Source organism: Geotrypetes seraphini, chromosome 9, assembly GCF_902459505.1.
Source record: "Geotrypetes seraphini chromosome 9, aGeoSer1.1, whole genome shotgun sequence".
NCBI lineage: Eukaryota > Metazoa > Chordata > Amphibia > Gymnophiona > Dermophiidae > Geotrypetes > Geotrypetes seraphini.
The window spans coordinates 37,208,499-37,232,875 of record NC_047092.1 but is presented as its reverse complement, the minus strand read 5'-3'; the positions used below and the strand labels follow the sequence as shown (position 1 = coordinate 37,232,875).

The 24,377-nt window shown below is 44.7% G+C and overlaps 1 protein-coding gene across 3 annotated transcripts in view; it reads left to right on the top strand.

Annotated features, from left to right (window-relative positions):
- Window positions 1-24,377, top strand: part of CELSR1 (cadherin EGF LAG seven-pass G-type receptor 1) — a 332,485-nt gene that overhangs the window by 268,901 nt on the left and 39,207 nt on the right. For all 3 annotated transcript variants that reach the window (XM_033957924.1, XM_033957923.1, XM_033957925.1), the window contains exon 25: window positions 14,279-14,453. In XM_033957924.1, coding sequence (XP_033813815.1) covers window positions 14,279-14,453 — 175 coding nt within the window. The remainder of the gene's footprint in view (window positions 1-14,278; window positions 14,454-24,377) is intronic.

Sequence of the window (24,377 nt, the reverse complement as noted above, 5' to 3'; positions counted from 1 at the left end):
GCCATACTGGGACAGACCAAAGGTCCATCAAGCACAGCATCCTGTTTCCAACAGTAGCCAACCCAGGTCCTAAGTACCTAGCTAGATCCGAAGTAGCAAAACAGATTCTATACTGCTTATCCTAGGAATAAACAGTGGATTTCCTTAAGCAATCTCAATAATGGTCTATGGACTTCTCTTTTAAGAAATTATCCAAGCCTTTTTTAAACCCCGCTAACTGATTTCACCACATTCTCCAGCAACAAATTCCAGAGTTTAATTACACCTTGTGTGAAGAAATATTTTCTCTGGTTTGTTTTAAATCTACTACTTAGTAGCTTCATCGCATGTCCCTAGTCCTAGTATTTTTGGAAAGAGTGATCAAGCGATTCACATCTACCCTTTCCACTCCACTCATTTTATGGACCTCTTTCATATCATTCCTGAGCCGTCTCTTCTCCAAGCTGAAGAGCCCTAGCCGCTTTAGCCTCTCCTCATAGGGAAGTCATCCCTTTTATCATTTTTATTGCCCTTATCTGTAACTTTTCTAATTCTGCTATATCTTTATTGAGATACAGTGACCAGAACTGCACACAGTATTCGAGGTGTGGCCATACTATAGAGCAGTGGTCTCAAACTCGTGACCCGCCAGGTACTATTTTGAGGGCCTTGGTATGTTTATCATAATCACAAAAGTAAAATAAAACAGTTTCTTGATCATATGTCTCTTTAGCTATAAATTACAATATTATTATTGAGACATAGCCAAAACGAAAGATTGATAAACTATAAAGAGTTTTACCTCATGCAAAATTGTCATTTCTTTAATAAGACATTAACTATTTTTTTCTGAGGCCCTCCAAATACCTACAAATCCAAAATGTGGCCCTGCAAAGGGTTTGAGTTTGAGACCACTGCCATAGACATTATAACATTTTCATCTTTGTTTTCCTTTCCTGATAATTCCTAACATGCTATTTGCATTCACCCTGATGTGAAAAAATGGAAATAAATGTGTGTGGATAAACTTCAGAGAAACAACACTTCCTCTAGTACTCTCTCATTCCTCCCCATGTTTGTCTTGTCTTGTCCACTTCGTTGGTTTATTTATTTATTTATTTTGCATTATTAAGTGACACAAGAATAAGTATTTGATTACACTAGTAAATTTATCCAACAATAATAGTCATGGTGTTAAAATGCCAGTAAGCTTGTTAACGTATTTATGCAAAAATGAAATCCATAGTCTTTCATATAAATCCTCATATCTTTCTATTTGCAATTAAACATTTAAAGTTCACAATCTCCCTAATGTTCTCCCCAGTGAACTCAAAATGGTTTACATGAATTTATTCAGGTACTCAAGCTTTTTTTCTTCTTTCCTGGCGGGCTCTCAATCTATCAAATGTACCCGGGGCAATGAGATAATTAAGGGGTCCTTTTACTAAGGCACACTAACCAATTTAGCATACGCTAAATATTAGCACGTGCTAAACACTAACGCGTCCATAGACTATAATGTACGCTTTAGCGTTCGCTAAATCAGCTAGCGCACCTTGTTAAAAGGACCCCTAAGTGACTTGCCCAGGGTCACAAGGAGCAGCATGGGTTTGAACCCACATCCTCAGAGTGCTGAGGCTGTAGCTTTAACCACTGCGCCACACTAAACTAAAATAAAAAATAAATAAAATAAACTCATATGTTCAATCTATTTCATAGACACTCCTGTCTTCTTCTTCTTCTTCCTCTTCCTCTTCTTTTTCTTTACCTTCATCTTTTTCCTCATTTTATTCTTTTTCTTTCTTCCTTCAATTTCTCTTTCCTCTTATCTTTTCTTTTATTATTTTTTCATGAACAGTCCTAGTACTTTAGATCTTTTAAAACGATTCAATTCTACATTGCACACTGTAACTGAATATTTGTTATACTAAATGTTTTGTTTTATTTTTTGATATCTTGTACTTGAACTGTTTCTTATATTTTTTCAAAAAACTCAATAAAAAATATTGAACTAAAAAAAAATAAATAAATAAACTAAACTAAAATAAACCTTAAGTTTATATACTGCATCCTCTCCACGGAATTGGAGCTCGGCACAGTTTACAAGAACTTAAAATATAAGAAGAGAAAGGAAAAGATTTGTTTGAGCTTATATATAGAATGGAAGAGTAAGGGTGAAAATAGAATTACATGTTAGAGAAGAGCCAAGTTTTCAGTTGCTTGCGGAATAGTTGGAGAGAGCCCAGGTTCCGCAACGGGATAGTAAAACATTAATAAAATCTTTGTACTATACAAACTTCTTAAAATACAGTTCTCTTCAAAACTAACTTGTAGTAATTGGAAGAAATGTGATCGTTTAAATTTTTCGTTCTGGTGGGCAAGTCTTTGCTCTAGTTATAGATTTGAAAGAATAAATGCTGAAAATTTAGGACATGGTAATATATTTAAATTAATATGGGGCCCATTGGCATCTAATGTTACCTCATTGTAATTGTTTGTTGACTGTGAATCCAGAGATCTGTGATTTTGAAGAGAAGAGATTTTCCCAGTTTACCAGCATAGAGAATACCGCGTAGAGAGGGGAAGGATAGTTTATATCTTTGGGCGGGTCTGGTGGAGTCACAAACTCCCACATCCCAAGCATTCCCAATTTCGTTAGTGATGGCTGCTGCCACCTCTGCTGGTAGGCCATTTCAGAGATTGCCATCATCAGTTTTGATAATTAGAAGATCCTTGCGTAAGCGAACACTCAGGTCCCTTTCTAGGGCACAGAAAGCTGATAATTTACACGTTTTATTCCACCCAGTTTTATCCAGTTTCCCTTAGTAGCAGAGTGGTACTAGGTCTATGATGTAAATCAGTTTAAGAAACAGTTAAAAATTTAGATGTTTTTTTTACTGTATTTTTGTGATCTATTAGTAGGTATTTGAAAAAAAGAATCTGTTTACCGTATTTTCGCGGATATAACGCGCGCGTTATACGTGATTTTACGTACCGCGCATACCCCTCGCGCGTTATATGCCTGAGCGCGGTATACAAAAGTTTTTAAACATAGTTCCCACCCCGCCCGACGCCCGATTCACCCCCCCAGCAGGACCGCTCGCACCCCCACCCCGAACGACCGCTCGCACGCGCTCCCACCCGCACCCGCATCCACGATCGGAGCAAGAGGGAGCCCAAGCCCTCTTGCCCGGCCGACTCCCCGACGTCCGATACATCCCCCCCCCGGCAGGACCACTCGCACCCTCACCCCGAAGGACCGCCGACTCCCCAACAATATCGGGCCAGGAGGGAGCCCAAACCCTCCTGGCCACGGCGACCCCCTAACCCCACCCCGCACTACATTACGGGCAGGAGGGATCCCAGGCCCTCCTGCCCTCGACGCAAACCCCCTCCCCCCAACGACCGCCCCCCCCCAAGAACCTCCGCCCGTCCCCCAGCCGACCCGCGACCCCCCTGGCCGACCCCCAAGACACCCCCACCCGCCTTCCCCGTACTTTGTGTAGTTGGGCCAGAAGGGAGCCCAAACCCTCCTGGCCACGGCGACCCCCTAACCCCACCCCGCACTACATTACGGGCAGGAGGGATCCCAGGCCCTCCTGCCCTCGACGCAAACCCCCCTCCCTCCAACGACCGCCCCCCCCCAAGAACCTCCGACCGACCCGCGACCCCCCTGGCCGACCCCCCCACCCCCCTTCCCCGTACCTTTGGAAGTTGGCCGGACAGACGGGAGCCAAACCCGCCTGTCCGGCAGGCAGCCAATGAAGGAATGAGGCCGGATTGGCCCATCCGTCCTAAAGCTCCGCCTACTGGTGGGGCCTAAGGCGCGTGGGCCAATCAGAATAGGCCCTGGAGCCTTAGGTCCCACCTGGGGGCGCGGCCTGAGGCACATGGGCCAAACCCGACCATGTGTCTCAGGCCGCGCCCCCAGGTGGGACCTAAGGCTCCAGGGCCTATTCTGATTGGCCCACGCGCCTTAGGCCCCACCAGTAGGCGGAGCTTTAGGACGGATGGGCCAATCCGGCCTCATTCCTTCGTTGGCTGCCTGCCGGACAGGCGGGTTTGGCTCCCGTCTGTCCGGCCAACTTCCAAAGGTACGGGGAAGGGGGGTGGGGGGGTCGGCCAGGGGGGTCGCGGGTCGGTCGGAGGTTCTTGGGGGGGGGCGGTCGTTGGAGGGAGGGGGGTTTGCGTCGAGGGCAGGAGGGCCTGGGATCCCTCCTGCCCGTAATGTAGTGCGGGGTGGGGTTAGGGGGTCGCCGTGGCCAGGAGGGTTTGGGCTCCCTCCTGGCCCAATATTGTCGGGGAGTCGGCGGTCCTTCGGGGTGGGGGTGCGAGTGGTCCTGCCGAGGGGGGAGAAGAATCGGACGTCGAGGGGGGGCATCAGGCTTTCAGGATGGGGACAGGACTTCAAGGGGGGACAGGCAGATCTTCAAGGGGGACAGGCAGACCTTCAAGGGGGACAGGACTTCAAGGGGGGACAGGCAGACCTTCAAGGGGGGACAGGCAGACCTTCAAGGGGGGACAGGACTTCAAGGGGGACAGGCACGGAGAGGCGGGGCAGTGCACCGAAAGTCAGGGCGGGTGAACTGTGAGTCGGGGCAACCAGAGGAGAGTCGGGGAGGGCGAAAGGAGAGTCGGGGTGGCCAGAGGAGAGTCGGGGAGAGCGAAAGGAGAGTCGGGGTGGCCAGAGGAGAGTCGGGCAGCATGCGCGTTATATGCCTGAGCGCGGTATAGAAAAGTTTTTGTACATATCATCGTGATTTCTGCGCGCTATACCCCTGTGCGCGTTTTACAATGGTGCGCGTTATATCCGCGAAAATACGGTAATCATTTATGCTATTGTAATCTTGCGATTTATTAGGTGATATTTGAAGAGAATAAATTGTTTAATTATGTAGATTTTATGACATGATTTGGTTTTATCTTATGTATGTTTTAATTGATGTAAACTGTTTAGTTTTTTGTAAACGGTTTAAAAAAGTTTTAAATAAATAAATAAATGATCTGACAGTAAAGTGTATAATCCATGTCAGCTTCCAGTTACATAAAATATGGAAGCCTGGAAAAATATGAAAAAGGCCAGATATGAAAAATAGAAATAAAATTCCTTTGACATGTTTTCCATTTCAGAGTGATGCCTAAAATACTTTTCAAGACATGGTTTTATAATATTATCATTACCTACGTATTATTCTCTCAAAATGCTTGCTAATAACTATGTATTATGAAGGTGAAAGATAATGGAAAATAATAGATAATTACAATCTGAATCCTGACCAAAGTATTGTGGTTGCTGTTAGAGGGCTCAGGAAATGTTTCTTCTTTGTTTTCAGTCTACATAATCTTGTGTCTGGAAAACTGTGCCTAATTTTAAATGATAAATACCTTTCATTTCCTACAGGGTCGACGGCTTTTATTTTCAGCTCCAATCCCTAATTTCAACTGCCCAAATCTCATACCTTTTCAGATATTGAGATTGCAGCAGCTGGCATATCAGTCTCTTAACACTGGATATAGTTACAATAACTGTTCAGTATATTTATGAAATGTGAAAATATAAATTTCATAGTTTTATTTATTTTTAAAAAAAGGTTTGCTGTCCTAGTTAATTTTGAGTCTTGAAAACAATAAGATTAAACATTACAAAAATAAGTAAATAAACATTTAGGACAGTATTTAAAATAAAACGTATAACTTGGCTATCCGTGTATTTAAAAAAATAAAATAAAATAATAAGAACATAAGAATAGCCTTACTGGGTCAGACCAATGGTCCATCAAGCCTAGTAGCCCGTTCTCACGGTGGCCAATCCAAGTCACTAGTAACTGGCCAAAACCCAGAGAGTAGCAACATTCCATGCTACCGATCCAGGGCAAGCAGAGGCTTCCCCCATGTCTTAATAACAGACTATGGACTTTTCCTCCAGGAATTTGTCCTAACCTTTCTTAAAACCAGCTACGCTATCCGCTTTTACCACAACCTCTGGCAACGCGTTCCAGAGCTTAACTATTCTCTGAGTGAAAAAAATATTTCCTACTACTGGTTTTAAAAGTATTTCCATGCAGTTTGATCGAGTGTCCCCTATAGAGACAATATTGAGTCAAAGATCTGATTGAACAACCATATATTTCTGGATTAGGTTAAGGAAGGACCAAGAACAGGACAAAGAATTATCTAGAAAGCAGCGATATTCAGCCACTGTCTGCATAAATTATACACTTGGGGAAGTAGTTATCAACATGAGCTACTGTTAAGGTATAATATTTTATCATTGACTCATGCTACGAGCACAGGTCCCGTGTTCTACAATGAAACCTAGGGGTTAACAGTAAAATAATACATCTTTACAGTAGTCCACCTTAATATCTCCCCCCCCCCTTAATTTAGCAGGCCTAAGCTACACAAGTAGTACATAAATTCAGTGCCTCTGTCTGTATAGATAACAGCACTCAATATATGTATATTGCAGTCATTATGCTGGTACTGGAGCTTAGGTTATAATAACTATTACACCAGCTAGAACTTGGCCCATATTTCAGTTTTTGCTAAAATTCCCTTTATTTTTCTAATCATATCAAAATTTCTGAAAACTATCTAGGGCGGCAGAACATACTACAAGTTTTGTTGTTGTTTTTTTTTTAATTCTTTATTAATTTTCAAAACTACAACAGTGCAATACCACCAATGCAACTCATAGTAATACAATAAAAGCACATTCATCTTTCTCATGTTCATAATCATCCTTTTTCCCCCACCACCCACCCACCCAAACAATTATCATTCCGTATAACACAAACATATTATCATAAATATCCTATCTATTCTGAATAATGATATCTTCACACTCATCCCAATTATAAATATTCAGAAATCAATTTATGACATAAAGAATCACTCTCCCCCCCCCCCCCTGCCCTGGATATGTACCATAGTAAAGAACAAACTGATTCACAGTTAACAAACAATTACAAAGAGGTAACATAAGATGCCAATGGGCCCCATATTAATTTAAATATATTACTATGTCCTAAATTTTCAGCATTTATTCTTTCAAATCTATAACTAGAGCAAAGACTTGCCCACCAGAACGAAAAATTTAAACGATCACATTTCTTCCAATTACTACAAGTTAGTTTTGAAGAGAACTGTATTTTAAGAAGTTTGTATAGTACAAAGATTTTATTAACGTTTTGCTAGTTTTAGTGAATATATTTAGAAGAACAGGATAGGATGTATATTTTATAATACGTTTGTGTACGTTTTGAATGTGTATGTTTTCTACTGTAACCCGCTTAGGTAATAATCGGAAAATTAATTTTTAAAATAAATAATCGGAACATAGTAGAATATTCCAAAACGTACAGCTGCATATAAAGTCCGTTACAAATTGCTCTTTTGCTGTCCTTCTGATTTTCTGGTTCAGGGACCACAATGCACCTTCTGAATTCATGCCACACAATAAATTACTGCCTCAGACACTGTTTACCTTCCATAACTGTATCCACAATGAAGTCTTTGTTCTCTTGTTCTAAATTGTTTTTACCATATCATTGGTAATCTGTAACAGATTTCTCTTTATGCCTTGTAATCAGTAATTTGTAACCGATTCCTCTCCCTTCCAGTGCTCATAATCCGCAGGGCACTCTATACACTGTGGCCTAGATTCTGTATGGGGCTGGAGTGAGCTTTGACGGAGACTTCAGTAATTGGAACCTAAGAATAGAGAATGACACGGGGGAAAAATTTGTCCCCGTCACTACCACATCCCCGCGACCATTGTCCCCTTAACCACTGTCCCCGCCCCGTCCCCATGACCACTGTCTTCACCCCATCCCCGCCACCACTGTCCCCGCAGCATCCATACAAGCCTTACTGCAATATTTAGCTTATTCCTTCCTTATAAATCAAAGTTCTGGCTGCTGAACTAGAGAAAGAGATGTTCAGCTGGCAGGGCTTTGTATATAAATTTTTATCAACACAACTAATATACTACTTTATCCTAAAGCAAAAAAAAAAAAATAAATATAAATTTTTTTTCTACCTATGTTGTCTGGTTTCTGCTTTCCTCATCTTCTCATTCATTTCCTTCCATCCACTGTCTGCCTTCTCTGTCTCTTCCATATGCTCTGTTACTGTGCCTCTCCCTTCCACCTCTCCCTCTACCCCCACCCCAATTGGTCTGCCACCTATCTTCTTCCCTCCACTCCCCCCATAGTATGGAATCTCTCTCTTCCCCATTTCCCTTCAGCGTCTGTTCCTCTCCACCCCACCTTCCCCAGTTCCCTTCAGCATCTGTTCCTCCCCACCCCATCTTCCCCAGTTCACTTCAGCATCTATTCCTCTCCACCCCACCTTCCCCAGTTTCCTTCAGTGCCTGTTCCTCTCCACCCCACCTTCACCAGTTCCCTTTAGCGTCTGTCCCACCACACCCCTCCTTCCCCAGTTCCCTTCCGCCCCTGTTCCTCTCTAGCCCACCTTCCCCAGTTCCCTTCAGCATCTGTTCCTCCCCACCTTCCCCATTTCTCATAAGAAAATAAGCATTGCCTCTGCCGGGTCAGACCAGGGTCCATCGTGCCCGGCAGTCCGCTCCCGCGGTGGCCCTCCAGGTCCATGACCTGAAAGTTTTCCCTACCTAACCTAAAATGTCCATACCCTATTCGCTCAATGTCCTGTAAGGTAAACCTCTATCTGTACCCTGTTATCCCCTTCGCTTCCAGGAAGTCATCCAGTCCCTTTTTGAACCCCAGAATTGTACTCTGTCTTATCACCTCTCCGGGAAGCGCGTTCCAGATGTCTATCACCCGTTGAGTGAAGAAGAACTTCCTTGCATTCGTTATGAATCTGTCTCCTCTCAGTTTTTCTGAATGACCTCTTGTTTTAGTTGTCCCTGCTAGTCTAAAGAATCTGTCCCTCTCCACCTTCTCTATGCCTTTCATGATTTTATAAATCTCTATCATGTCCCCTCTCAGTCTCCGCTTTTCCAGGGTAAAGAGCCCCAGCCTGTCTAACCGTTCGGCATATGAAAGGTTCTCCATACCCTTTATCATCCTCGTTGCTCTCCTCTGGATCCTCTCGAGTATTGCCATGTCCTTCTTGAGGTATGGCGACCAGTATTGGACGCAGTATTCCAGATGTGGGCGCACCATTGCTCAATACAGTGGCAGGATAACTTCCTTCGTTCTGGTAGTGATACCTTTTTTGATAATGCCCAACATTCTGCTCGCTTTTTTTGAGGCCGCTGCACATTGCGCCGCCGGCTTCATTGTGTTATCCACCAATACCCCCAGATCTTTTTCTTGGCTGCCTTCCCCGAGTACCCTCCCTCCCATCGTATAGCTGTACATGGAGTTCCCCTTCCCTATGTGCAAGACCTTACATTTCTCCACATTGAAGCTCATCTGCCATTTTTTTGCCCACTCACTCAGTTTGTTCAGGTCGCTCTGCAGTTCTATGCATTCCTCAACAGTTCTGACCCTGCTGGAGAGTTTTGTGTCATCCGCGAATTTGATAACTTCGCACTTCGTCCCCGTTTCTAGATCATTAATAAATATATTGAACAGCAGTGGTCCCAGCACTGACCCTTGCGGAACACCACTTGTGACCCCTATCCAGTCAGAGTAGTGCCCCTTTACTCCTACTCTCTGCTTCCTGCCCGCCAGCCAATTTTTGATCCATCTGTGCACGTCCCCTTCCACCCCGTGACTCCACAGTTTCTTCAGTAGGCGTTCATGGGGCACCTTGTCGAAGGCTTTTTGGAAATCTAGATATACGATGTCTACGGGATCACCTTGGTCCAATTGTTTACTTATCCCCTCAAAGAAATGCAGTAGATTCGTCTGGCATGATCAGCCTTTACAGAAACCATGTTGGCTTGATCTCATCAGATTATGTTTTCCTATATGCTCATTGATACCTTCCCTGATTAGTGATTTGGCCATCTTCCCCGGAACAGAGGTTAAGCTCACCGGTCTGTAGTTTCCCGGGTCGCCTCTCAATCCTTTTTTGAAGATCGGTGTAACATTCGCTATCTTCCAGTCCTCCGGGATTACCCCTGTTCTCAAGGACAGGTTGCAAATATGCCTCAGTAACTCTGCTGTTTCTCTTCAGCGTCTGTTCCTCTCCACTCCACCTTCCCCAGTTCCCTTCAGTGTCTGTTCCTCTCCACCCCACCTTCCCCAGGTCCCTTCAGCATCTGTTCTTCTCCACCCTACCTTTCCTCCCTTTCTCCCTTCCTGCCCCTTGCCTTCGCGGCAGGCATTTTCTAAATTTGCTTCCTACGAGCAGCCAGGGTATTGAAGTTGCATGTGGCTGCAGGAAAGGTCGTCTCAGATGCAACTTCTGGTTGTGTCAGAGATGACCTTTACGGCAGCCACATGCGATTTCAATGCTCCGGCTGTTCGTAGGAATCAAATTTGGAGAAATTGCCTGCCGCAAAGGTAAGAGGCAGGGAGGGAGATGCTCGGGTGGTGGCGGTGATCAGGCTCAGGTGGCAGCGATCAGGAGGGATGGAGGGAGAGAGATGCTTGGGCAGCGGCGGCAATTGGTATGGAGGGAGGGTGCCCATCGGTGACCACGCACGTTCCCTCCCTTAACTGCGGAGATAAGGCCATTCACCGCTCCATGGGGCGGTGAATGGCCTTGTCCCCATAGCCACGGTGAACACTGTTTCTCCCCCCCACACACAGGTTTCGGCCCCCAACATGGCTGACCAAGGGTAACAGCCACCATGTCTTCTCTACCTAAGCACAGTACCGGGCAGAGCTTTGGACTCATGCTCAGAAATAGCTAAGAAGAAGAAAAAAATTTTTTTTAGATTGAATCAGGTTGGGCAGACTGGATGCACCATTCAGATTTATCTGTTGTCATCTACTATATTGCTATGTTGGAAGCCCAGTCTCTGAAGCCTAAAGTGAATCTGATTCTCTAACCGGTGTCCATGTTACTGACACCAGTTAGAGAATCAGGTTGTAAGTAGACGCAGCCACTGAGCTTATCAGTTGACACACACCCCCCACGAACAATCATGGCAGGAGGGATGCCAAATCCCTCCTGCCGGGAAACTCCCCCTCCCTCCGGTCTATTGCACCACCCTGACCCCCTCTAACCTTTTAGGAAGGCCGGCTGGACAGGTCTTCCCTCCGGCAGGCCCTCCTCTGTCTGAATGAGGCAGGACTGCCCCTTCCCAGTGCATTGTGGGATGCACCAGGGAGGAGCCTAAGACCTAATTGGTCCAGGCGTCTAAGGCCCCGCCCATAGGATGGGCCTTAGGTACTTGGGCCAACCAGAATCTTAAGTTGGCCCGTGCCTAAAGCCCCTCCAATGGGTGGAGCCTTAGGTGCCTGGGCCAACCAGAATCTTAGGTAGGCCCATGTGCCTAAGGCCTCGCCCACAGGCACATGGGGCAACCTAAGATTATGGTTGGCCCAGGCACCTAGAGCCCCGCCCATGAGAGGGACCTTAGGGGCCTGGGCCAATAAGGCCTTAAGCCCCTCCCTGGTGCATCCCACAATGCTCTGGGAAAGAGCAGGCCCACCTCATTCAGATGAAGGCGGGCCGGCTGGATGGAGAGAAGACCGTCCAGCCAGCCTTCCTAAAAGGTTAGAGAAAGGTCTGGGGGGGCAGCGTGATCTACCGGGGGTGGGGGATCTGGCAGGAGGGATTGGGAATCCCTCCTGTATGCGATTGTTTGGTTGGGATGGGCAGCCACTAAACTTATGGCAGGGAGATCTCTTGCCACGATAACCTCAGCAGCCATGTCTACTACAATGTAAGCCAGCATTTTGCTGGCCTAGAGAGACACGTACAGCCACTTAGTTCTGCCTAAGGCTACTTCCGGGGCATACCACACGCACACCTAGCCTTAGGCAGGCTTGAGCGCCTCCCTAGACTCCTGGAGGCACCTCCAATGTAGGTGGCCTGCCTCAGGAGCTTTCTCTTTTTTTTTTTTTTTTTTAACATGTATCCTGATTGGCTGGTTAAACAGCAGTAGTATGCCTACCGCTGCCCACAATCGGGATGCTGTTTATAGAATCTGGGCCTGTGTGTGTGTATGTAGGGCATTCTGTGCAGTGTGTGTGTGTGTGTATGTAGGGCATTCTGTACAGTGTGGGGAGGGGTCACTTTGTACACAGTGTGTGTGTGTTTGTCAAGTGCACACCTGCAGTGACAGGCTACCCAGCAGGTCATGCACTGGTACACCTAAGAGAGAGGAAGAATGTTGGCACCCATACAATTCAGACATGGTTGACTCTTGGCCTGCTCTCTACAGTTTCTGTAAAACTAACAATACAGTTTCAGGGAGAGGTTCTAATCTCCCAGGAATTACTCATTGACACAAATGATTTATTTCCTTACCTCCTCCTAGAACAAAAAGACCAGAAACTTGAGTTTTAATTCATATCTGAAAAATAGGAGAAGAATAACAAGGTACTGGGAGTCAGAAAGAATGACTTTTATGATAGGGGGGAAAAATGTCTTCTGCATTGTGTGTTCCTCTTTACCTAAAACGCTCATAAAATAAAAGGCGTGTGTAAACAATGATTTTTTTTTTCCTAAAGACAAGCTTTCAGGAGTGATGAACCCAGATATAGGGATCACTGCTCCCCTTGGTGCTAGTGAATATATCACAATAGTTGTTAAAAAAAAAATTAGAGAGGGCCATTGCCAGTACATTCTGTAAAAGTTAAATGTCCACTGGTACTTTAATTCTGCAGAATTTGCACTGAGAATTTTACCAAGTAAAAATATGAATATACTTTCATTTTGAAAATTTGTACAAAGTATCCACAAACATTTGCACCTACTTTCTGTGCACGTGTAGTTTTGAGAATGCAGTCTGATACACATAAGAACATAAGAATAGCCTTACTGGATCAGATCAATGGTCCATTTATCCCAGTATCCCTTCTTCACAGAGGCTACTTCAAAATTGTAAGTGTTCGAGGCTTGTGCAGATGAGGACAGAGACAGAACTCGTGGAGATAGAAGAGGGTTAGAGATAGATTCCACTAGTACAGGGACAAATTTGTCCCTGTGTTATTCTCTAATACATGTACCATGGGTTGGGAACCTCTACCCTACCCCATCCCTCCTTGTAGTTCAGCAACTTTGAACAGAATATGATGTACCAGCTCAACCTAGCTTAAAAAAAGAGCTGCGACCTGGCTTAATGCCGGTCATAGCTTATTTGAACTAGTGTGGCATGAAGCAAAAACCTGCCCAGATCTGGCAGGGGAATAAGCATCTCAGCTGGGATGATAGAAACACTTTGATGCAACCATAATTATCTACCATATTTGTAGTAACACAACATAGTAAATGACCACAGAATGACAACGGTCCATCCAATCTGTCCATTAGTTATTTTCATTAAAAATGCTTAATTAAATTAACTTGTTTCTTTTTTGATATCTGGGCCATAGACTAAAGTCTACCTGGTATTGTCCTAAGTTCCAACTGCTGAAGTTGCCATATAAGCTCACTCTAGCCTATCCAACCATCCTGTTGTTTGCAGGATATCTACTGTAAAATCTGGCCAGTACCATGTTCCAAATTTGTGGAGTTCCTATTGATGCCCTTTCCTTGCCGAACTACACCGAATCACCATATATGGGACAAAAACTGTACAAGTCTGTCCAATACCAGCTTTAGTCACACTGTCTTCTGTTCAGGCCAGTGTGGTACACAAAGTAGAGATGCTTCTATTTCAATATAACTTTAAAAAAAATCATCATCCATGGCCCTCAAGGGTGAAGAATTCAAGCCATTGCACAATTAAAAGTGAGACTGGGATACATAAATATTGTATTCTAAAGCAAGTTGCAGTCTCTGGCCACTGCCAAAGAAAATCATTGCTGGCTGGATAATAGAGGGAAGAAGGTAGGGAATAATGAGGTTGCAAGGATAATGAGTGCCCATGGTACCTCAGCTTCAGACCCCCTCCCTTCAGTCATAACTTATATTGTTTAAAGTGATGACTAGAAGCTCAGAAAACAAGCCAGCCCAATATTAATTTTCCATTGATGGAAAACAACAATATGCCCATATATGTTCTAAACAAGTTCATTGCAAGGTTAAGTAACTGGAAGAAATTAGCAGTTGAATGCCTTGTGTTCAGAAATTGTTTTCAAAAATGAATCCAGAAATAATGGACCAAAGATGTGACCTAATAATTCCACACTTATTTCAAACCGGGATTGTTCTTGACTTCTTTGGAGAAAAAAATGCTGAAATCTCATAGCGGTGTTGACTTTACGGTATGTACTCTGTAGCATTCAATTTGTGCTGTTGTCTTCTCTAGTTTGTGTGCACAGTGATAGCCATCCTCCTGCATTATTTCTACATGAGCACCTTTGCCTGGATGTTTGTGGAAGGACTTCACATCTACCGTATGCTGACAGAAATGAGGAATATCAACTCTGGCCATATGCGTTTCTACTATGCCGTCGGCTGGGGAATCCCTGCCATTATAACAGGTGAGCTGCTGCAAACTGAGGATCCAGGCACCTCAAATGCTCACTTTCTTTTTCTCTCTTCACTTTCCAAGCAAGAGCAAGCCACACTGCACACTCTGTTTTTTACCCTATGAAACATGATTTTCTTTTCTAACATACTTGGTGCTTTATTCAAATCCAGATATTATTTTGAGCATCACTCAAGAACAGGACTGTTTATTTTGTTGTAAATCTGTGTTTGAAATCTCTTGCGTGACAAAACAAGTTAGAAAGGTCATCCCAATAGCGAGGTTGTAATAAGGACCGTAGTAGACCGGGTGTCTTTAAATAAAGAGCAGACAGATTTTAAAGATTGCAAATTATCCCTGTCAGCTGCTAAGCAAATTGTAAACAGGGATAACAAACATTGTTTGAAATGTCTGTATGCAAATGTAAGAAGCAACAAGATGGGAGAGTTAGAGTATATTGCACAAAATGAAAAGATAGATACAATAGGCATCTCTGAGACCTGAATGGGACACACTCATAACCAAGGTACAAATTATATCATAATGATAGGGTGGATGAAATTGGTGTGGGGTAGCATTATATTAGAGGGCCTTGAATCAAATAGACTAAAGATTCTGCAGGACCCAAAACACAACCTTGGAATCCTCACAGATAGAAATCCTATATGTAAAGGGGGAAACGATAGTGATAAATGTGTACTATCGTCCACCTAGCCAAGATGAACAGACAGATGCAGAAATGTTATCAGAAATTAGGAGGCTAACAAAATGGGTAGCACATAATAATGTATGATTTTATTTACCCCAATATTTACTGGATAAATGTAATGTCAGAGCATGCTAGGGAGGTAAAGTTCCTAAATGAAATCAAGGACTGCTTTATAGAGCAGCTGGTTCAGGAATCAACAATTGTAGACCTAGTCCTTACTAGAGTGCATGATCTGATACAGGAGGTAATGGTTCTCGTATCATTTGATGTCAAATCTGGTGAAAGTATACACAGGAAATCCAGTACACTAGCATTTAACTTTCAAAAAGGAGACTGTGATAAAATGAGAATGGTCAAGAAAACTTACAGGAGCAGCTGCAAAGGTCAAAAAATTACCTCAGGTTTGAATGTTACTCAAAAATACCATTATGGAAGCCCAGACCAGATATAGTCCACACATTTAAAAGGATGGAAGGAATATCAAATGACAGCTGGCATAGTTAAAAAGTGAGGTGAAGGAAGCTATTAGAGCTAAAAACATTCTTGAGGCAATGGTAGAAGGATCCAACTGAAAATAGGAAGCAGCATAAGGAATGGCAAATCAGATGTAAAGCACTGATAAGAAATGCAAAAACATAAGATAACTGAGGGGTAAAAGGGGCACACAAGGAAGACGAGGCCAGAATGAGCAGACTGGATGAATTTTTTTGCTTTGGTCTTCACTGAGGAAGATGTGGGAGACATACCCAGTGCCAGAAATGAGTCGGAGAAACTGTAACAAATCTCTGTAAATCTGGAAGATATAATTAGGCAATTTGATAAATTAAAGATTAGCAAATCACCTGGACCAGATCATATATGTCCCAGAGTACTGATAGAGCAAAAAAAAAAAAAATGAACTTGAAGAGCTGCTATTAGTAATATGTAATTTATCTTTAAAAATCAAGAATTGTACCAATAGATTGGAGGGTGGACAATGTAACGCCAGTTTTTAGAAAGGGTTCCAGAGGTGATCTGGGAAATTATAGACCGGTGAGTCTGATGGTGCTAGGTAAAATGGTAGAGACTATTTTAAAGAACAAAATTATTGAGCATGTAATGAATTGAGACAAAGCCAACATGGGTTTAGTCAAGGGACATTTGCTTCACCAATCTACTACATTTCTTTGAAGAGGTAAATAAACATGTGGATAAAGGTGAACTGTTAATTCTGTGTATTTGGATTTTCAGAGGCTTTTGACAACATACCTTATGAACAACTCCTGAGTAAATTAAAAAGGAAGCATGTCCAATTGTGGATTAAGTACTGGTTAAAAGATAAAAAAAACATAGAGAAGGGTTAAATGGCCAGTATTCATAATGGAGAAAGGTAAATAGTTGGATTTCCCAGGGGTCTATGCTGGGGACTGCTGCTTTATAACATATTTATAAATGATCTAGAGATAGGAATAACTAGTGAGGTAACTAAATTTGCTAATGACATAGTTATTCAAAGTTGTTAAATTGCAAGAGGATTGTGAAAAATTACAAGAGGATCTTCTGAAACTGAGAGATTGGGCTTCCAAATGACAGATGACATTTAATGTGAGCAAGTGCAAAGTGATGCATGTAGGAAAGAGGAACCCAAACTATAGCTACATAATGCAAGGTTCCATATTAGGAGTTGCCCCCCAGGAAAAAGATCTAGGTAGTGGTATTAATGATACATTGAAACCTTCTGCTCAGTGTGCAGTGGCAGCTAAGAAAGCAAATAGAATCTTAGGAATTATCAGGAAAGGAAAACAAAAATGAGACTATTGTAATGCCTTTGTATCGCTCTATGATGTGACCGCACCTCGAATTCTGCATGTAATTCTGGTAACCGCATCTCAAAAAAGATATAGCAGAATGAGAAAAGGTTAGAGAAGATGAGGAAAGATTAAAGAAGCTAGGGAGAAGAGATGGCTGAGGGGGGGAGATATGATAGAGATCTATAAACTATTGAGTGGAGTGGAAAGGTAGACATAATCATTTGTTTACTCTTTCCAAAAACACAAGGATTAGGGAGCACACAATGAAGCTAAAAAGCAGTACATTTAATAGAGAAAATATTTCTTAAAAATTTGAAAATATTTCTTCACACAGCATGTAATTAAACTCTGGAATTTGTTGCCAGAGAATGCGTGGTAAAAAGCAGTTAGCTTAGCAGGGTTTTAAAAGGGTTTAGATAATTTCCTAAAAGTCCATAAGCTACTATTAAGATGGAATTGGGAAAATCCACTGCTTATTTGTAGAATAAGTAGCTAAAATATGTTTTACTCTTGAGATCTTACAGGTACTTGTGACCTGGATTGGCCACTGTTAGAAACAGGATACTGGGTCTTTCCCAGTATAGAAACACCTATGTTCTTTTTACTTTGAACAGATAAACATTTTATGCACAAAGAAGTTGAGGATTTACTGAATTTCTCTGTGGTTTGGTACTTTTTATTCAGCTCTGTCTTAGTAAGAATGGATGATGCATTTGATGTCCTGACTCACCTCAGATTCTCTTTCGAAACAATTTGAAAGTTAAGTACTGTATAGCATTACAGTAAGACTGGGGTTAAAAGTGAATCCTTTACTAAGTACAACAACGTGGTCCAAGGCATGTATCAGTGGCAAAGGTATGGGTGTGCCGAGGCCCATCCAAAATTTTAGCACCCTTGTTATGGCTGGTGAGGATCCCAAGTCCCACCAGCTGGAAGAGGTCCTCCAGCAGCCAGAACAGCTCATGCTCCTACTTGCTGTTGATGGCACAGGCCACATGTTATCATTGCCCCTATGCTCATGCTTGCTTTTTTTTTGAGGGGGGGTTGCAGAAAAACTGAGCATGTGCAGGAGAGGAGAGGCCAACACGCCAACAGCATGTGGACAGTGTTGCCAGCTAGAGCAAGCACCTGTTCTGGCTGCCAGAGGACCTCTTCTGGCTAGCAGGGCTTGAGGATCCTTGCCAGCTCAGGTATTTATTTGTTGGGAGTTTGCTGGTGCACGGATGGGGGGAAAAGGTGCAGGGTGGGCAGATTGTGTGCCCACCAACTTTGTGCTCAGGCCCACCCAAAATATCATGCCTGGCTACGCCTGTAGTGTGTGTGTTTGGTATAGAAATGGTCTTTCTAAAACAGGGAAGAATTTTTTATAGTGAGAGTCTTTACAATGTGAGTTGTTTGCTGGAAATTACTCTAGAAGGTTTGGCTTTTGGTTCGTAGGAAGATAGGGATGTTAAAGAAGCAGCATTCATAGCTGCGGTTATTACTCACTGGTGATCCATACTTACTGGCGCTTGAGAACACACATTCTAGTTTCTGGAAGGAGCAAGCCATGGTCTGCAGCTCATTGTAATGGCTTAGCTAGGAAAGGCTGTTCTTAAAAAAAAGCTACAAGATAGCTAGAGAAAGAATAGTTTTATAATTGGTGATATTACATTTATTCTTTGGACCAGGCAGTTAATTTGTTCAATTAGCTGAACTGAATTTACAGGCATTTGGTAGAGGTGGTACTGCTTGCTTGTTATCAGGCCCTGAAGCTACGTGTTGCAAAAGAGTTACATGTAGTTTTAAAGTGTATTACAGAGTCTTCCTGGATTGTAGTTGATATGCATGTGACAGGTTGAAGGTAGAATCAGTCAACAGTTTGTGTGGCAATGAAATCCAGTGCTCTAGCCTCAGGGGGATCAAAGTAGATTACCAATGCTGTAACTGGAACAGCAAGTTGAAACTCGTTTTTGGTTCTTATTTCAGAAGTCAAGATTGGTTTTCAGTAGGGAGAAAGTGTGCAACTACAGAGCTGGAGCTTGGGGTAACTCCTACCCTGCTTGTTTGTTTAAGGTATGGATAGCAGATTCTATCGCTCAAATACTGCAGACAGGTTTGGTTGTCAGGTTGGCCACACTGTGCAAATTAATCTTGTCACTGGATCAAATGTAGGCAAATGTATCTCCTGGATAGTCATAGTGGAAATCTCAAAAAACATCCTTTGTGGGCACCTGTGGACCACAATTTATCTCTAGCTTAATTTTCTCAGTAGCAAAAGGCAGACTAGAAAAGCCAGACGTCTTTTGGATGAAAGCCTTAAACAAGCAGAACTTGAACAGTCTAGCTTTATTGACCCAAACTTTGAGTCCCTGCCATGCAAGTATTTCCGGTGGAGCAAGTTTGAAGACGTCTCACCTTTGACACACTGCTAATCAAGTATATATTTCAAACCAGTAGTGTAAGTTCAGGTTTGGGGCTCATTCTTCTGCAGTAGCATTAATTAGGGTTTCATTCCTATTTCTTCCCTTTACTGCAACCATAAGACCCCACAGCTTCCATGAAGAGGATGGTTAAAACTAAAAAAGAGAGCTGAAGAGTGATGTGCTGAACAAAGAGTAATACAGTGGTACCTCGGTTTACAAGTGCATCGGTTTGCGAGTGTTTTGCAAGACGAGCAAAACATTTGCAAACTTGGTGCCTCGTAAACTGAGCTTGCCTCGCTGTACGAGCGCCCCCCCCCCGCGATCAGGCATCCCCCCAGCGATCCGGCATCCCCCCCCCCCGCTCGCGTCTGCCACCCCCCGCGATCCTACATCCCCCCCCCTGAGCACGGCAATGACATCCCTTACCCCGACTGGGCACCAGTGTCGGCGCCCGAAGATCCTCCCTCTTCTGGCGCAGCCTGTGCTGGGCGGTGCATCGGAGATCCTCCCTCTTCTGGGCTGGGCTGGACTGGACTGGCTTTGAGCATTTGCGCATGCTCAAAGCCTTCTGGTCTCGCTCTCTCCGAGATTCTGAATCTGAGAATCTCGGAGAGAGCGAGACCAGAAGGCTTTGAGCATGCGCAAATGCTCAAAGCCAGTCCGGCCCAGACCAGAAGAGGGAGGATCTCCGATGCACTGCCCAGCCCAGGCCGCGCCAGAAGAGGGATGATCTTCAGGCACTGGTTCCCAGTTGGGGTAAGGGATGTCATTGCCGTGCTCGGGGGGAATGTAGGATCGCGGTGGAGGGGGGGCAGCGCTAGCGGGGGGAGGATGTCGGTTCGCAGGGGGGATGCCGGATCGTGAGGAGGGGTATGGAGCAGCGTCGGTGGCCTCAAGGGGGGGGGGAATGGAGTAGCGCCGGTAGCCTCAGGGGGGAGGAGGAGGAGGTGGAACTAATCAAAGCGAGTTTCCCTTACTTCCTATGGGGAAACTTGCTTTGATATATGAGCAATTTGGTTTACTAGCATGCTTCTGGAATGAATTATGCTCGTAAACCAAGGTTCCACTGTATACTGGAACTAGTTTTTTAGCCCATTACATTAACGGGTGCTAGCAGCCCTTTTTCCTTACTTTTTTCTCCCCCCTGTCCAGCAACACCCCCCCTTCTCTGCTCCCATTGTCTAGCAATAGGCCTTTTCCCTTACTTTTATCTCCCCCCTGTCTAGCAGCACCACTTCACAGCTCCCCCTGTTCAACAGTAGCCCTTCTCCATTGGTTTTACTTCCCCTCCCGTCCAGCACCATCTCTTCCCTGCTCCCCCTGTCCAGCAGTAGCGCTTCTTCCTAACTTTTACCTCTCCCCCTATTCAACAGCACCCCTTCCCTGCTCCCCCTGTCCAACAGTAACCATTATCCCTTCCTTTTACCTTCCCCCTGTCCAGCAGCACCATTTGTTCCAAATTCCAGCGGTCTCTCCCTATCATTGGCCCTCTCCTCCTCTTCCCATTGCCGGGGTGCCTGCAGCAGCGCCTTATGTGGAGCTATCTCCAACGTTCACACTCTCTCCCTGTCATCCTGCTCCAGGGTACTCTTCACCCCCCCCCCCCCGAAACAGACATTAGAGTTCATTGTGCGACTGCATGCAGCAGTCCTTCGCTTCCTGTTTGTCTCCGTGGGCATCGTTGGTTTTTTTCCGTGTAGGCCGGCTTCCAACCGCCGCTGAAACCGCTGAGTGCGTGGTCAAAGCAGCTCCTGATTGGTGAGGGCTGACTTTAGTACAGGAAGAGGCAGTCAGAGCATACAGCGAGTGATTTCCTTCACTCGATGGTGCTCCGGCTGCCCTCTCCAGCTGCCCTCTCCTGTCTCCCCTGCCTAAAAGCCATATTTACAGTTTTTTGACATTCACAGGGGTTCCTGGAACGGAATCCCTGCAAATATCGGGGGAGTACTGTATATCAAAAAGGTGGGTTTTCAGTCTGCTTTTAAACAAGGGAAGGGGCTTGGCAGACAACCTCGGGTAATTTATTCCAGGCATAGGGGGCAGTTAGATTAAAGGAACAAAGTCTAGAATTGGCAGTGGAGGAGAATGGTACAGCTAAGAGGTGTATAAGGAGAAAGAAGAGAGGAGAGATATTGAGGGGCAGCAGAATGAACACACTTGTAGGTCAGCAATAAGAGCTCAAACTGTATGTGAAGGTGGATAAGGAGTCAGTGAAGTGATTTAAGGAGAGGGATGACATGAGTGTAGCAAGGTTGGTAGAAGATGAGCCATGCAGCAGAGTTTTGCACAGATTGCAAAGGGGAGAGGCAGTAATCTAAGTGTGAGGTTAAGAGAGTGTGGATAAGGGTCTGGGTAGTGTGCTCAGAGAGGAAGGGGCGAATTTTGGTGATGTTGTACAGTTAGAAGAATGAAACTGAAAAAACCCGAAAAAAATGGGAGCTACAACACTCAAGAGAACTAGAATGCTCCCAAGCCCCGAGACGGAAAACTGTGATCAGGGGTAGAGACCGCCCACCAGAAGGAAGAAGGAACTAAAATGTTCCACTATAAATAACCTAAAAGAAAGTAACTTAGAGTTGTGTAGAGAGCCCTCAGTCACACAGCCACCTCCTTTTATGGAGGCAAAAGGCTGTCACTGGCGTACACCAAAAGGTGTCAACTGTGAAACATCCTTGGGCTCTCAGTGAATTTAGTGCAAAATAACACAAACAGTGCTTAAAGTGCTTACTTAATCTTCACTCATAGTGAGTAGTCTCTACCCCTGATCCAGGGGGGCTAGCAAGAAAAACACAAGTGTCCAAATTCAACCAGCAGAATATAAAGAAGGTACTTAGCTTCTTCAAAAAGGCAATCAGCATATCACCACACGTCCTACGGGACTCCGTTTCGGGGGAGTACTCCCCCTTCCTCAGGAACAGCTGACGCTGGGCAGGAGCCGGACAGTCTTACGGCTGCTGCTTGAAAGCAATAGAAGAAAATGGCGCTTGACCAGAACAGACGCCTCCGATTTAAACCAGCAGACTAAAAGGCGTGACCCAGGTAAACGATCACATGATATCACCCAGGTGAAACACCAGTGCAGATTGAAATCGCACTGCCAGACCAGACCTTGAATTCAATAGAACAAAACGAAAAAGAAAAAGTTAAATTGAAAGATGAACAGAAAATGAACAAGCTCAAAATGTATGATGCCACTCTATGTAATCATTGTGTCCCGCAGGGGTAAGTGTTTGGAGCTCATAAATCCAAAATTGTTCCCTTCTTTGTAACCACGCTAATTTATCCCCTTGGTAGTCCGGAAAGATCTGCTCAATAATAGTCCATTTTAGATCTTGGAATGTATGATTGAATTGTATGCAATGGGGCACCATCGGGGAAGTTGTGGATTGAGTGTTAATCCGGCTGCGATGCTCTATGAGGCGCGTTCTGATGGTCCTTTGCGTGCGCCCTACGTAGCCCATCCGACATGGACATATTATGATGTATATGACCCACTTCGATGTACATGATGTGTACGATTTATGGACATATTGTTTGTGTGTCACAGGATGTTCCCAGTCCATGCCTTCAATTGTAAGGGCACATATGTCGCAAATATTGCCGCATTTAATGTGGTGACCTCCCTGGTGGCTTTGCGTTTGCATTGAGGAATATTTTGATCGGACCACCCGGTCTGCGATATTTTTAGGGCGTGTGGCTGTGTGACTGAGGGCTCTCTACACAACTCTAAGTTACTTTCTTTTAGGTTATTTATAGTGGAACATTTTAGTTCCTTCTTCCTTCTGGTGGGCGGTCTCTACCCCTGATCACAGTTTTCCGTCTCGGGGCTTGGGAGCATTCTAGTTCTCTGTACAGTTAGAAGAGGCAGGCCTTAGCAGTTTGTTAAGTGAAAAATTTTCAAAAATCAGTCTCCAGGACTTTGCTTCTCTAACCCCTGCTTGCCAATGATCTGCTCTTCTGCAAGGCATTAGATTTCTGTAATTCATTATGGCTGTGATTGGAACTAGAGAATGACACGGTGAAAAAATTGGTCCCCGTCACCGCCCCGTCCCCGTCTCACCATCCCCGTCACCGCCCCGTCCCCGTCTCACCATCCCCGTCACCGCCCCGTCCCCGTCTCACCATCCTCTTCACCGCCCCGTCACCGCCACTGCCACCCCATTCACCGCCCCGTCACCGCCACTGCAATCCCATTCACTTTTCTTTATTTACGTATAAAGGAAACATTCTTTAAAACTTTAAAACTTAGTTAAATATTAGTTAATAACTATACAAAAACAAAACACGCAGAGAAAAAATTAATTAATATAAATTCTCAAAACTGACACATTTTGATCACTAAATTTAAAATAGTTATTTTTCATACAGTTTTTCAATCACTAATCTTCCACCACCCCTGGGGCAAAGATCTCCCTGCCGTGATTAGCATAGTGACCGCGGCTACGGCTGCAAGTCTCCCCTCCCCCCAGCGATCACGGCAGGAGGGCAACCAACCCCTCCTGTAGACCCCCCCAACGGCCCTCCCGACAATCGCAGCAGAAGGGTACCCAACCCCTCCTGCCGGTCCTCCCAATGGCCTCCCCTAAGATCGCCGGCAGGAGGGTACCCAACCCCTCCTGCTGGACCCCCCCCCAACGAACCCTCCCACCCCGGAACCCCCTTAGTCTTACTTTCCAAGTTGGACCGGACGGCTCCTCACACGTATGGCCAGCAGGCTTGCCTCCGTCCAAATGAGGCGGGCCCGCCCCTACCCTGCCCAACCCACAGGATCCTAGGGCCTGATTGGTCTAGGCACCTAAAGCCACTCCCGCTATAGGAGGGGCCTTAGGTGCTTGGGCCAATCAGGCCCTAGGATCCTGTGGGTTAGGCAGGGGAGGGGAGGGGCGGGCCCGCCTCATTTGGACGGAGGCAGGCCTGCTGGCCAGACGAGCGAGGAGCTGTCCGGTCCAACTTGGAAAGTAAGACTAAGGGTGGTGTTTCGGGATGGCGGGGTTTGTTGGGGGAGGGACCGGCAGGAGGGGTTGGGCACCCTC